Source organism: Salvelinus namaycush, chromosome 14 (genome assembly GCF_016432855.1).
Source record: "Salvelinus namaycush isolate Seneca chromosome 14, SaNama_1.0, whole genome shotgun sequence".
Lineage (NCBI taxonomy): Eukaryota > Metazoa > Chordata > Actinopteri > Salmoniformes > Salmonidae > Salvelinus > Salvelinus namaycush.
In genome coordinates, this window is record NC_052320.1 from 39,656,039 (window position 1) to 39,671,029 (window position 14,991).

Genomic DNA, 14,991 nt, shown 5'->3' on the forward strand with positions numbered 1-14,991 from the left:
AATAGAATGAATTCTCACCGTGGTCATAAAGCAGCTCAGATTGCAATGTGTTGAATATTTCACCTAATAAAGATGGGAGTGACATCAACGTGTATATTTCAAATCTTTTAATTTCATCATCATGGTCTCATATTTCTCTCCAAGTTACATAAGGAATTAGTGTTCTAAAAGTGAGCATATACGCATGAATTCAAAGGGTAAACTAGCAAGTGCACATAAGGAACTGTCCCTTTCACAACCAACAGTACAGTATCAAGTTAAACAGCGTCATGATAAAGGAAATAGCATCACAAAAAGAGAGCGATCACTAGAGTTGCATATACTAAAGTATTATTCTACAGTCAGTGCAAGTCTACTTCACAGATGGTGAGAGAACAATTGGGTTAACACAACCAATAAGGATCAAGTTAAGTTTTATATTGAGCTGTTATCTCACCGTGACAAGTAGCACAATATCCCCTTGTGGAGTAAATTAAGTCTAATCATTGAATTTAATCTTAAAATAATTTGGCTTGACCATAGAAGCACATTATGCCCACTGCCTGAGATCTGCCTGAGCGATACAGAGCAGGCACAAGTTGCCTCTAACTGCTGATATAGGATCAGAATAATATACTTTTTTTCATCGTAATGGTTCAAATGAGGACTGAGGATAAGGTAATCTGATTCTAGATCTGTGGTTCGGGGCAACTTCTACCTCCAACAAGAGATCCACCAGTCTCTTCTGGTTGAGGTAATCAGTGCTGGGGGTGCTGTGTCCTGTCTGTCCTCGTGTGATATCAACATTATAGGCCTCTCTGGTCCCCTCTGTGGCACTCATACCAGCACAGGCTTACTTTTTCTTTTTCTTCTGAGGTCCTTTTAAAAAGAGAGCGAAAGAGAGTAGTAGTAGTTAATTAACAATTATTCAAAGGTTGGTTTGGAATTCTCATTGTTAGAGCCTATCCTGCCCATGATATAGAAAACATACACATGCCCCCAGTACATTCATAAAAAGTGCCATTGTTTGTCGTTTACTTCACAACGCACTGCTACTACTTTTACAGATCCATTGTCATCTGCCCTCCCATGCAATTCATAAACTTGATCTCCACTGTAAATTGTTTGCCATAGCAACCTGCAAAGTTCTGGGTGGTTTTGCTTTACATGGCAGTCAATATGAATAACTAACGACTAGAGAACGCCTAAAATTACACTTGACAACCAGTGTTAGTGAGTGTAGCATCACGTTTAGTTGAAAAATGTATGGTTAGGGAAAGAATATTGCTTTTTAATGCTGGTAACCCATTTTATAAAAGTAATAATACACCCATAACCATGTCTTAACACATGGCCTTGTGTATTATTGCTTAACTAACACACCAAAGGTAAACTTCCCTGACAAACTGCCAAATCAAATTCAGAGGCCTTGTGGCACTCTAGGAGAGAAACACTGCTGCGCGGTTATTCCCTGTCATACAGTATGAGAGCGGTCCCACCTGCAGATCCTGCAGTGCTCCTCCAGATTTTGTGGTTGAGTTTCTCCCCCAGCAGGTAGAGGGGGGCCAGGGTGATGCAAGCCACCCCCAGGAATATAACCAGGCCCACGGGACTCAGGCGCTCCATGATGGGGTAGACCCAGATACCAGCCGCATGGTGCACCCACAGAACCCTATGATGGGGATGGAGGATTGTTCTAGGAGATTTTCACAATGTTGTAAAAGTATCATAACATTCAGTCAAGGAGAGGGGAGGAGTGAGCGAGACGAAGAAGACTCGAAGAAACAGAAAAGGTTTCGTCAAACCACGACAACTTGACAATGTGATTAATTGAACCTTGCTTACCATCCCAGATATACCGCAGAAAAAAAGGCCAGACCTAGGATGCCTCTCATCTTGCTGCCATATCGATGAGGCTGAATATACATCTGCAGCAGTGCCAGGGGCAGGATGATAGTGTGCTGCAAACAGAGGGAAAAGACATGCCACTTGAAGAATGATAGAAAACAACCCTATCATCATAGCCCCATGTGTAGACCAATAGACCATTGCATGTGTTAATGCATTGTGGCCACATAAACAAGGGTATGACATGTTAGTGTTGGGCCAGAACAAAAACAATGCACCTCCTGGAATAGATTGAGAAACAATGAGATAGACTGGAGAAATGGAGAAAGAGGTCCAGCTATTGTGTAATCGTCACTGCAGGCTGTTGTGAAACATCTACAGCAAGCGTCTGCTAGACTGTTTTACAGCTCGCAACTGGTTAGAACCAGTTCTGACAAAGTATTCTACTGTCAACTTGTAAAACTGTAGTATGGACTGTATAGGTGTAGTGGAGAAAGAGGCCACACAGAGTGAGAGGAGTGTCCATTATGCACTGACAGATTATTAATGTAGTTCTAAATTGGGCTAAGTTGGTTGAAAAATATTGGGAACACCAAATTGCTGTGTGACTGGCTACAAATTCCTTTACAATGCAACCATAATATAATGATCATAGGAGATACAAAGCTTTGTGAATCTGAGTATGATCCTATAAAAAAAAAACTCTAACCTTGAATTTCTAGCAAGAAATTTCTAGCAAAGCCACGCTGAGCAGCACTGCCAATTGGATGAAGCCCCATCTTTAATTGAATACATTGGGATCACTTTAGTGCAAAGTCCAGCATGTGCAAATGATTGTGTGCTTACCAGAGCATGGTTCAGCCAGCTAGGAATAATGTCATCTAGAAACTTAGGATAGACCATCTCTCTGTCATAGTGATATATCGACCAGAAGGACAAGAACACGAACTGGGGAGAACAGAAGAGAAAAGGGGTTATATTTTGTCCAATACAAAGCATGTTATCAGTAATAAATGTAGCTTATACACGTCTAATATGCGCGCACAGAAATATAAATACATAACATGTAGGGGGGGAAAAAAGGCACTTACTGTCCCAATAGGAAACGCCAAAATAGTGAAAATGGTGTCTCTTAATTTCACTAGGAGGAACGGTACACCACACTTCAAACTTTTGGATGGCAATATCAGGTGGATGATGTCAATCAAAACAACGAGCCCGAAGAACACAGTCTGCAAAACCTGTGGAATAATGATTCAGTAATGGTTAGGCCACTCTGAACACCATGGCTAGCTATATAAATAAAGCAGTGAATTAATCCGTGTCTTGAAGCCACAGGAAGATCAAAAGGGATGTAATGCAACAGACGAGGATGTGGAACCGATTTCTAACATACGCTGTCGGTTTTTTGCCTACTACTGTACAGGTCCCATTCATTCCAATGACATTTCGTTTGCGTCGCCCTCGATGTCAACAACCAAGCACATTTACCAGATTGAGGAAAGTCAGATATTTCCAGCGGCCTCCAAATGTTTTGGCTCCTGGATGTATCTCTGTGCTTTTCAATGAGCAATTCGCCGATAACGTAAAGACATACCATGAAAATATGACTAAATGAATAAGGAGATATGATGCCCATGACATAGTCGTAGCCATTTTGACAGCTCCTGAGTCTCCGTATGGACGCAGTGTGCGCCTATGGACCTAATGTGAATCAATGACACATCCTGGAGGCCGAGTACAGTACTGCACAATGTTCATGAAACGATTCACAAAACATTCGATATTAAACTGATTATGGCAGAAGGCCGAGTATGTAATTAGCCACGTAAACACCTTACTCTGCTTATCTTAATAATAGTAAGGCATACGCCGATTAAAACACCTGGTTTTCTGAGCAATCTTTCTAATTATAAGGACATGTAACGAGAAGGATGCATTACCCTCAATGCACATTTCACACTCGAACGTTCCAACCGATCTTCATACTGGGGAAGCCGTTTCAGGTGCGATGTCAGGCAGCCAACAGGAGATTTCGTTAAAATTGCTAAATTACATTCACAGGATTTAAAAGTTACAGCAATACGCTTGCGGAAAACATTTTTTAAATGAGTGTTTCAACATAGTATAACCACTACAAAGCTGATGCTAGCTAGCCTCTTCCATAGACTTGACTTGTTCGCTAGCTAGCATCAGAGCCTTCTGGCTAATATCATAGACTGGATCTAGCGTTGTTTTACAGAGAATTAGGTCTATGTACTTGTTATGTTAGTTGAAGCTAACAGTATTTTACAAAATTGTCCAGTTAACATACACTACATGACCAAAAGTATGTGGACTCCTGCTCGTCGAATTTCTCATTACAAAGTCATGGACTTTACTGCTATAACAGCCTCCACTCTGGAACATTGCTGCGGGGACTTGCTTTAATTCAGCCAGTTAGGCCGGGCACTGGTGTTGGGCGATTAGGCTTGGCTCGCAGTCAGGATTCCAATTCATACCAAAGGTGTTCGATGGTGTTGAGGTCAGGGCTCTGCAGGCCAGTAAAGTTATACACCGATCTCGACAAACCATTTCTGTATGGACCTGACTTGTACACGTGGGCATTGTCATGTTGAAACAGGAGCCACAAAGTTGGAAGCACAGAATCGTCTAGAATGTCATTTTATGCTGTAGCATTAAGATTTCCCATCACTGGAACTAAGGGACCTAGCATGAACCATGATAAACAGCCCCAGACCATTATTCCTCCTCCACCTAACTTTACAGTTGGCACTATGCATTCTGGCAGGTAGCGTTCTCCTGGTATCCGCCAAACCCACATTCGTCCGTCGGACTGTCAGATGGTGAAGCGTGATTCATCACTCCAGAGAACGAATTTACACTGCTACAGAATCCAATGGCGGCGATCTAAAGCTTGTGTGCGCGGCTGCTCGGCCATGGAAGCCCATTTCATGAAGCTCCCGACGAACAGTTCTTGTGCTGACGTTGCTTCCAGAGGCAGTTTGGTAGTAAGTGTTGCAACCGAGGACAATCTTTTCTCGCTTCAGAACTCGCCGGTCCCGTTATGTGAGCTTGTGTGTCCTACCACTTCATGGCTAAGCCGTTGTTGCTCCTAGACGTTTCCACTTCACAATAACAGCACTTACAGTTGACTGGGGCGGCTCGAGCAGGGCAGACATTTTACAAACTGACTTGTTGGAAAGGTGCCATCCTATGACAGTGACGTTGAAAGTCACAGCTCTTCAGTAAGGCCATTCTGCTGCCAATGTTTGTCTATGGAGATTGCATGGCTGTGTGCTCAATTTTATACACCTGTCAGCAACAGGTGTGGCTGAAATAGCCGAAACCACTAATTTGAAGGGGTGTCCACATACATACACTATATATATATATATATATATATATACATACACACACAAAAGTATCTAATATCTGTTATCCTAAGTAATGTTATTTCTCTGCACCATTTGTCATTGACAGCCTCTACATTTACCTGCTTATTCCCTGACGTTGTCCATTTCTTTTACAGATGCCCTCCGTTTATACATCCATAAACTGATTACATATTGCCCACTTCCTCACCAGACAGTAGCAAAACAAATCATTTCACTCAACTTTTTTAAAAAGGGTCGTGGACATTTACAGATCATAGTCTTAGCCCAAAACGAATGACTGTTTCAGCATCTACAAAGTAGCAAATATTTAAAAGGGCAATGACTTGTGACTGAGTATATATTTAATAACATTCCAAAACAATACATTATAGACCTGCTAAATTAACTCACATCTAGCATAAAAAACTATTAGAAACAAAATGAATTCTGTATTTATTTTAGAAAATGAAGCAAAAATTGGATGACTTGGTGAAGGTGTGGTAGAGAGAAGCGATCTGTTTTCCTCCCCCTCCATCTGTGGTGCTCGTTCAACATAGCATTGGAGAGTCCTGTGAACATCAACAGTCATGAACATGTCATTCTGAACATCATCTTCCTAATTGAGAACTTTGACATATTGGCATAATATATGACATTTGATGGGCAACAGCATCACCCCCATAAAGTCTATCAGTGGAGGCTGTTGAGGGGAGGACGGCTCACAGTAATGGATTCAATGAAATGGTATCAACCACATGGAAATCACATTTGCTACCATTCCAGCCATTTTTATGAGCCATCCTCCCCTCAGCAGCCTCCACTGAAGTCTATATACATGTTTAAAGATTTTCAGTAAAGCATGTTGCTATGATGTGTTGAAGCTGTTGTTGACAAATGGGGGGGATTAGTGAGAGCATGCCTAAGTACACACAGTACACCAGATAAGAAAAGATGACCCTAGCCCCCAGCACAAACTATTGCAGCATAATTACTGGTGACTGAGACAGAGGGGTTGTGAGACACTGGTGCTGTTCAACGGACAGGGCCAACCAGGAAGGAGCTTAGATCTTGTATGGAGAAAAAGAAAACACATACTATATGGTGCAATAAACATTAGTAAATTAGTTTAGCTGTGGCAGCTAATGACACAGTCATGACACTGGTGGTAGAGCTGTATGTCCCATCCACCCGCTCAGGATGTCTTTCTCCCTGAGCCCATCAACGGCAGCTCTCATGTGTACGGTCCATCGGTGGTCAGCACAGGGAGAAGCTGTCAGAGGCAGAGGTGTGTTTGTTTGGCAGATCTGAAAGAGGCACAATGTTATTTTAATGAGTTTAGTCCACTTGACAATTCAACAGAATTCAATCTTCATGCGAATTAACTGTATAGCATGAGACAGATAGCAACACAGTGCAATTAGATTAAAAACGATGGAATATAATACAGATCTAGTTCATCCCTGAGCTGACTAGGTGAAAAATCTGATGTGCCCTTTAGTGCAAGGCACTTTACTAAATGACTAAAATGTTAATGTAAAACAATAACTAGCTAGCAATGACTGCTGCGCTACTCGCGAGCCCAGGTAAAGCAGCTCAATTAGCAAGCCAAAAAAAGTACATCTTCAAATTTGTTTAACATTGAAATCAACATATAATCCGAGAGATTTTACTTTAACTCTGTAGAAGATTGCTCTCGTCTCGTCTGGGCACTGCATCAGCCGCTGCAGCAGCTGCACACCTGGTCTAGATTCTACTGTTCTCCTCAAAACATTAGCTAGCCAACTTAAACTAATGTTAGTTACAACCAAATGACAAGTACATAGACATTTTGCTGTTACACAACGTAATTACAACCATAAATTACAGGCTAGCCAGAAGGCTCTAATTCTAGCTAGTTAACCCCAGCCAAGAACCAACAAGGCGGGTTCAGGCAACGCCCAGCACGCATAGCCGCGGGAAGTAGTTTGGGGTGGGGTGCTACAATTCGTTAAAAACATTTTTTTGGGGGGTGCAGTAGGGGAAAAAATGACAGCACCAGTAAAGGCCCAGTGCACTACTTTTGTGAAAGTAGTCTGATAATTATCTGTACAAAAACAGTTAATCTGATAATAGTTGTGGAATATAAAAATAGTTGCTTGATATACACTACCGTTCAAAAGTTTAGGGTCACTTAGAAATATCCTTGTTTTTGAAAGAAAAGCATATTTTTTGTCCATTAAAATAACATCAAATTGATCAGAAATACAGTGCAGGCATTGTTAATGTTGTAAATTACTATTGTAGCTGGAAATGGCAGATTTTTTATGGAATATCTACATAGGTGTACAGAGGCCCATTATCAGCAACCATCACTCCTGTGTTCCAATGGCACGTTGTGTTAGCTAATCCAAGTTTATAATTTTAAAAGGCTAATTGATCATGAGAAAACCCTTTTGCAATTATGTTAGCACAGCTGAACACTGTTTCCACTTCACAATAACAGCACTTACAGTTGACTGGGGCAGCTTTAGAAGGGCAGAAATTTGACAAACTGACTTGTGGAAAGATAACATCATATGACGATGCCACGTTGAAAGTCACAGCTCTTCAGTAAAGGCCATTCTACTGCCAATGTTTGTCTATGGAGATTGCATGGCTGCGGGCTTGATTTTATACACCTGTCAGCAATAGGTGTGGATGAAATAGCCGAAACCACTAATTTGAAGGGGTGTCCACGAACTTTCGTATATATACAGTTGAAGTCGGAAGTTTACATACACCTTAGCCAAATACATTTAAACTCAGTTTCACAATTCCTGACATTTAATCCAAGTAAAAATTCCCTGTCTTAGGTCAGTTAGGATCACCACTTTATTTTAAGAATGTGAAATGTCAGAATAGTAGTAGAGAGAATGATTTATTTCAGCTTTTATTTCTTTCATCACATTCCCAGTAGGTCAGAAGTTTACATACATTCAATTAGTATTTGGTAGCATTGCCTTTAAATTGTTTAACTTGGGTCAAACGTTTTGGGTAGCCTTCCACAAGCTTCCCACAATAAGTTGGGTGAATTTTGGCCCATTCCTTCTGACAGGCGCTGATGTAACTGAGTCAGGTTTGTAGGCCTCCTTGCTCGCACACACTTTTTCAGTTCTGCCCACACATTTTCTATAGGATCGAGGTCAGGGCTTTGTGACAGTCACTCCAATACCTTGACTTTGTTGTCCTTAAGCCATTTTGCCACAACTTTGGAAGTATGCTTGTGGTCATTGTCCATTTGGAAGACCCATTTGCGACCAAGCTTTAACTTCTTGACTGATGTCTTGAGATGTTGCTTCAATATATCCACATAATTTTCCATCCTCATGATGCCGTCTATTTTGTGATGTGCACCAGTCCTCCTGCAACAAAGCACCCACACAATATGATGCTGCCACCCCCATGCTTCACGGTTGGGATGGTGTTCTTCGGCTTGCAAGCCTCTCCCTTTTTCCTCCAAACATAACGATGGTCATTATATGGCCAAACAGTTCTATTTTTGTTTCATCAGACCAGAGGACATTTCTTGAAAAAGTACGATCTTTGTCCCCATGTGCAGTTGCAAACTGTAGTCTGGCTTTTTTATGGCGGTTTTGGAGCAGTGACTTCTGCCTTGCTGAGCGGGCTTTCAGGTTATTTCGATATAGGACTCGTTTTACTGTGGATATAGATACTTTTGAACCTGTTTCCTCCAGCATCTTCACAAGGTCCTTTGCTGTTGTTCTGGGATGGATTTGCACTTTTCGCACCAAAGTACATTCATCTCTAGGAGACAGAACGTGTCTCCTTCCTGAGCGGTATGATGGCTGTGTGGTCCCGTGTTGTTTATACTTGCGTACTATTTTTTGTACAGATGAACGTGGTACCTTCAGGCGTTTGGAAATTGCTCCAAAGGATGAACCAGACTTGTGGAGGTCTAAAATTATTTTTCTGAGGTCTTGGCTGATTTCTTTAGATTTTACCATGATGTCAAGCAAAGAGGCACTGAGTTTGAAGGTAAGGCCTTGAAATACATCCACAGATACACCCCCAATTGACTCAAATTATGTAAATTATTCTATCAGAAGCTTCTAAAGCCGTGACATTTTCTGGAATTTTCAAAGCTGTTTAAAGGCACAGTCAACTTAGTGTATGTAAACTTCTGACCCACTGGAATTGTGATACAGTGATTGTAAGTCAAATAATATGTCTGTAAACAATTGTTGGAAAAATTACTTGTGGCATGCACACAGTAGATGTACTAACCGATTTGCCAAAACTGTCACGTTCTGACCTTTATTTCCTTTGTTGTGTCTTTATTTAGTATGGTCAGGGCGTGAGTTGGGGTGGGCAGTCTAGTTTTGTATTTCTATGTTTTTCCTATTTCTGTGTTTGGCCTGATATGGTTCTCAATCAGAGGCAGGTGTTTTGTGTTGTCTCTGATTGGGAACCATATTTAGGTAGCCTGTTTTGTGTTGGGTTTTGGTGGGTGTTTGTCTTCAGTCTTTGTGTGTCTGCACCAGATAGAACTGTTTCGGTTTTCACGTTTTGTTGTTTTGTATTTTTGGAAGTGTTCAGTTTATTGTCTTTTATTAAACATGATGAACACTAATCACGCTGCGCTTTGGTCCTCTCCTTCTTCCACAGAAGAAAACTGTTACAAAAACTATAGTTTGTTAACAAGAAATTTGTGGAATGGTTGAAAAACGAGTTAATGACTCCAACCTAAGTGTTTGTAAACTTCCGACTTCAACTGTATGTTAGCACAGCTGAAAACTGTGTACTGATTAAAGAAGCAATAAAACAGGTCTTCTTTAGACTAGTTGAGTATCTGGAGCATCAGCATTTGCGGGTTTGATTACAGGCTCAAAATGGCCAGAAACAAAGAACTTTCTTCTGAAACTCGTCAGTCTATTCTTGGTCTGAGAAATGAAGGCTATTCCATGCGAGAAATTGCCAAGAAACTGAAGATCTCGTACAACGCTGTGTACTACTCTCTACAAAGAACAGCGCAAACTGTCTCTAACCAGAATAAAAAGAGGAGTGGGAGGCCCCGGTGCACAACTAAGCAAGAGGACAAGTACATTACAGTGTCTAGTTTGAGAAACCGACGCCTCACAAGTCCTCAACTGGCAGCTTCATTAAATAGTACCCGCAAAACACCTGTCTCAACTGTCTCAACGTCAACAGTGAAGAGGCGACTCTGGGATGCTGGCCTTCTAGGCAGAGTTGCAAAGAAAAAAAGCAGTGTGTCAATAAGCAGTGCGGCTTGGCGGGTCGTGTTTCAGAGGACGCATGGCTCTCAACCTTCTAGTCTGTACGGGAGTTGCAGCGATGGGACAAGACTGTAACTACCAATTGGATATCGCGAAATTGTGGCAAGTTTTTTTTTTTTTGAATAATGAGGCAAAAGTTAAAATGGTGACAGGACAGTTGCCACTCCTTTGCAGGTCTTTCATGCCTGCTGTACCGGTCTCCTTGCAGGTCTCACAATGGAGCTCTGGCAATGCCAGATTATAACGACCTAAAAGTGAGGATTGGGTCAGTAAAGTTGATTGGTTTAAAATTCAAACATATTGGAATAAGACAAACTTAATAAAGGTATACTGCATCCTTAGTATCCATGGTTACAAGTGCAACAGATCTGCCAGGGCAAACCCTAATTGCTGGTTGTGGACACAGACAAAAACGTTGCAGGATCTCTACAGGCAGAAGACGAGCTAACTAAAAACATCAGATATCCGAATACAATTAATGACAAAGGATATTCAACACCAAATGACATTCAACATGCAAGGAAGGTAAGTAGAATTAGTGATCTTTAAAACACTAAAAAGTTACCAAGTTGGTTTGGATCAAATCCAAATCAAATCTTAATTGGCACATGCGCCTAATACAACCGTGAAATGCTTACAAGTCCTTAACCAGCAATGCAGTTCAGGGCTGCCGTCAATGGCTGATGCCTGCAGAAGGAGGCAGTGGCTGTAGGAAGCCTTTCATCATGGCATCCCGATTGTGGAACACAAAAAGAGAATGCCTGGCTGTGTCAAAATCGGCACCAAAGAAGGGACACGGATGGCGGCCGCTACAGTGCAAGACAGCTGGTTTAGTACCACACTGTTGCCAGTTGTCAATGAGATATGGTCTCGCCTCCCTCAGCCTTTCTGAAGTCATTTGGTGTCTGCTAGCCCAGTCTGATGAGGCTGTGAGCGATGGTGGCGAGACGTCGTCGTGGACATCGGAAGTCTCAAAGACCTCCTGGAGTAGAGCATTTGTCCAAGAAATAGCCGCAAGATTAAGAAAGCATTTAAAAGTGCCAAATTTAGGTATTATGCACTTGAATAATCACGCGACTAATTAAAAGCAAACACAACATAAACATCCATCTTTGCATCTACCACACAGCTGCTATTCAAACAAATGAAATAAAATGTGTTATGCACTGCAAATTAAGTCTACTGTAACTACTGTTGGACACGGCTAAACTTTGAACATTGAGATATTAAATCAATTACAGAGAAGAAGCCTCGAATAGAAGGGGTGAAAGAGACTGGGTTTTAATGTCAGAAGTTAATGGTTCTCTTTAGGAAGACAAATAGCTTTGGAATGTGTTTATTCGGCCCTAATCTATGGATTTCGCATGACTGCAAATACAGATATGCATGTGTTGGTCACAGATACCTTAACAGAGCCTCACAACGGGCCTCATGATCTCGTCATAGTATTTCTGTGCATTGAAATTGCGATCAATATAATGCAATTATGTTTGTTGTCCGTAGCTTATGCCTACCCTTGCCAAAACCCCATAGCCACCATTGGGCACCGTTCACAACGTTGACGTCAGCAAACCGCTCACACACACGACGCCAAACACGTGGTCTGCGGTTGTGAGGCCGGTTGGACGTACTGCCAAATTCTCTAAAACGACGTTGGAGGTGGCTTATGGTAGAGAAATGAACATTAAATTCTCTGGCAACAGCTCTGGTGGGCATTCCTGCAGTTTCTGCGATCTTTCATTTCAGCACAAGAAACATGGGACCAACACTTCACATGTTGCGTTTATATTCTTGTTCAGTGTACATACCAACTGCCTTGGGAACATTGGTCCACTCGGTGGTATTGCAAGGATCTGTAAATAAAACAAGACAAAAAGTTAAATGTCAGAATTAAAAAGTCAAAATGTAACTTTTTTACTAGTGTGCATTCAGATTGTGTCGTAATTGGCTGAAAGTGAGTCTGTTCAAATGTACCGTACACTTGAGGACCAAAGTACTGCTGGCTCTCATTGTCTCCGTCTAATCAGGAAAATGGGACACCGGGTATGTGGACTGACCAATCAGTGAGCTTTACATCGAGGCAGATTGAATAGCTGGACTAGGGGTTGTTCCTAGATCCGGCCCATCTCTAAAGCCTTCTTCACACTGCAGACCTTAATGCTCAAATCAGTTTAGTTTTTTAAAGTTACAAGTGACCAAATCAGATTTGTGTGTGCTCAGACAGCAGTCATTTGCTGACATGGCTACACTAGTTGTCATAGTAACAACGGGTGTGTGTGCAGTGGTGTAGGCTGGTGTTGGTGCTCATGCTTCCTATCACTCACAAGTTATGTAGCAAGCGATGGTGACAATGCCTGCCATGGACGTTTCCCAGTTGCTTTGAATGTTACAAATCATAGTGTAAGAACACTTAAATAAGATGGTCCAACTTTCAAAACAAGTCATTTTTGGCTAGCCACAGCAGTCAACTAGCTTAGGGTTTCCCAAACTCTGCCCTGGGACTCCTCCTGGGTGCACATTGTTTTGCTTGCCCTAGCACTACACAGCTGATTCAAACAACCAACTCATCACCAAGCTTTGAATATTTGATCACCTGTGTAATGTTTGACTGAAATATCACATTAATACACACTAGACATGGCAAAATGTATAGAATTGCAAGAAGAAAAAAAAGATCTCCACCAACAAGAGGGGTCTGAACAGTTTGTATCATGAACAGTGCTTGTGCCCATAGAAAGAGACGTTACGCAGGATGTTCCCCAATGCTGGAAGCCGGGGGGCCTGAGTGAAAAGGTTAGGGAACACCTGCTCTACAGCAAAAATGGGCGAACATTGTAGCTGCTGTTTTGGTGTCTAGCCAGTAGATGGCAGGAGAAGTTTTTCGTTTCAGGGTTTCCAGCAACAAGAAAGTTGGCGTGGGGAGGGTTGTCAGGTTTCAGCTCCTTACCCCACATTGATGGCAAACATATGTCTACCGAGTACAGCTTGTGATGGCTGGCGGATAAGTTGATCAGGCTGTGTACCTTGGTTAATGTCCCCCTGAATCTCTGCGATGGAACACGGGCACCTCTCATGTCTAGGACTCCCTCCCTGTTCTCCCTCTACCGCCAGCTACCACCTCTAGTACTCTAGCTGGACTTCTGCTCTGTCTGACTGCCCATGGGCAATGGATTAATAGATAACTTGAGTCACTTTTGCTCCCCCCCCTTACCCCTCATTGACCCCCCCCCCCCCCCCTCTCATTTCTCTCTCCGTCTGTCTCTCTACTGATCATACTTGCATAACGTGGTGCAGTGAGGTGTTCGGAGTCACTTTGATACAAGGGGAGATTGCTCTTATTACCAGCTGAGCACATTAAACAACACAATGCTACCAAGGTGCATAAACATGAGAAAAGAAAGTGCTGTATTCTGTTACAGCAGGAGAAAGAGAGAGAATGGAGAGGGATCAATAAGGGATACGAGCGGGAGTGAAAGTGACTATGTACAGTTGATATCTGGGTAGTTAATATCTTTGTACAGTGTATTACAAATTGATGTATAATGTCTACAACACAATGGTCAGATATATAGATAGGTTTAATTTACACAAATGCATGTGCTACAATGGTGCACTTAAGCAGGTTACAATGAAGAAAACTGAATTGCAGGTTACATAAGAACATGGACATGATTAAAAATAGAAACATCTACCTCATCTAGTGTCCATTTAACAGCGTAACCAATGGTATTGAGCTTTTAATGTAGAGAGAGATTAGAATTACTGAAGCCACAGAGTGAAATAATTTAAAAACAAGTCTTATTTTTTTTTTTAATTGCTAGACCAATAGAACAGTTCAGTTTAAAAACATTCTTGCATGATGGCATCAAAGCCTTAAGTTGATCCCGTTTCCACTCGTGCATTCCACAGTATAACTTCCACACGACTAATTAGCATACTTTTAATCGCTGTAAATTTGACATGACACGGAATTGTCAATACAATGAATAGAGCCAGCATAGACAATACAATGCCACAAAAAAGGTGCATAAATGAAAGAATAAAGTGCTTTGAGGGTGTGGGTAGCCTGGGCACTGGGTACCAGTCTGTCTGTGCTAACATTCAACCGAGAGAGATGGCGAGAGAGAGATGCTGAGTCCAGTTGGTCGGTGGTTTGGCAATGAATGGGGATCCAATCTTCCTTCTTAATGGAAGACTGTCAGAAGTACCTTGTTGTTCATAGTTGTTAAGTGAAGGAGAACGTGAGTGAGTTTACTGATGCTACACAGTATCCAGGGTCATATCTTTTAGTGCACACGTTTATCTGTTTTCTTCTGTTTGGTGTCTTATGATTTTTATTTTTTATTTTTTTATTTCACCTTTATTTAACCAGGTAGGCAAGTTGAGAACAAGTTCTCATTTACAATTGCGACCTGGCCAAGATAAAGCAAAGCAGTTCGACACATACAACAACACAGAGTTACACATGGAGTAAAACAAACATACAGTCAATAATACAGTAGAAAAATAAGTCT

The 14,991-nt window shown here is 41.7% G+C and overlaps 1 protein-coding gene and 1 long non-coding RNA gene across 3 annotated transcripts; both read right to left on the minus strand.

The window, feature by feature from the left end:
* Positions 1 to 92: 92 nt before the first annotated feature.
* On the minus strand, positions 93 to 3,530 carry adtrp1 (androgen dependent TFPI regulating protein 1). Of its 2 annotated transcripts, none has more exons than XM_039008620.1 (6): positions 3,319 to 3,530; positions 2,919 to 3,068; positions 2,674 to 2,775; positions 1,825 to 1,940; positions 1,479 to 1,651; positions 93 to 858 (listed from the first exon to the last, which is right to left on the minus strand). In XM_039008620.1, the coding sequence occupies exons 1-6, from the start codon at positions 3,481 to 3,483 to the stop codon at positions 833 to 835; spliced, it is 732 nt and encodes a 243-aa protein (XP_038864548.1). In that variant the 5' UTR covers positions 3,484 to 3,530; the 3' UTR covers positions 93 to 832. The 2 variants fall into 2 exon arrangements, with proteins under 2 accessions (XP_038864548.1, XP_038864549.1); XM_039008621.1 differs by having other exon boundaries at positions 3,425 to 3,528.
* A 2,110-nt stretch (positions 3,531 to 5,640) lies between these two features.
* On the minus strand, positions 5,641 to 13,614 carry LOC120058993. The gene is made up of 3 exons (XR_005478075.1): positions 13,501 to 13,614; positions 12,286 to 12,330; positions 5,641 to 6,508 (listed from the first exon to the last, which is right to left on the minus strand). It is a non-coding gene; the product is annotated as an uncharacterized LOC120058993 (long non-coding RNA).
* Positions 13,615 to 14,991: the final 1,377 nt, after the last annotated feature.

What these genes read in the sequence shown, in the direction of transcription:
- adtrp1 (XM_039008620.1), bottom strand. Translation starts at nt 3,483, where the DNA reads ATGGCTACGACTATGTCATGGGCATCATATCTCCTTATTCATTTAGTC. An exon ending in GCTGGCTGAACCATGCTCTG is followed by an intron (nt 1,941 to 2,673) that starts GTAAGCACACAA and finishes CTCTGTTTGCAG; the next exon opens with CACACTATCATCCTGCCCCT. An exon ending in TCTGCGGTATATCTGGGATG is followed by an intron (nt 1,652 to 1,824) that starts GTAAGCAAGGTT and finishes TCCCCATCATAG; the next exon opens with GGTTCTGTGGGTGCACCATG.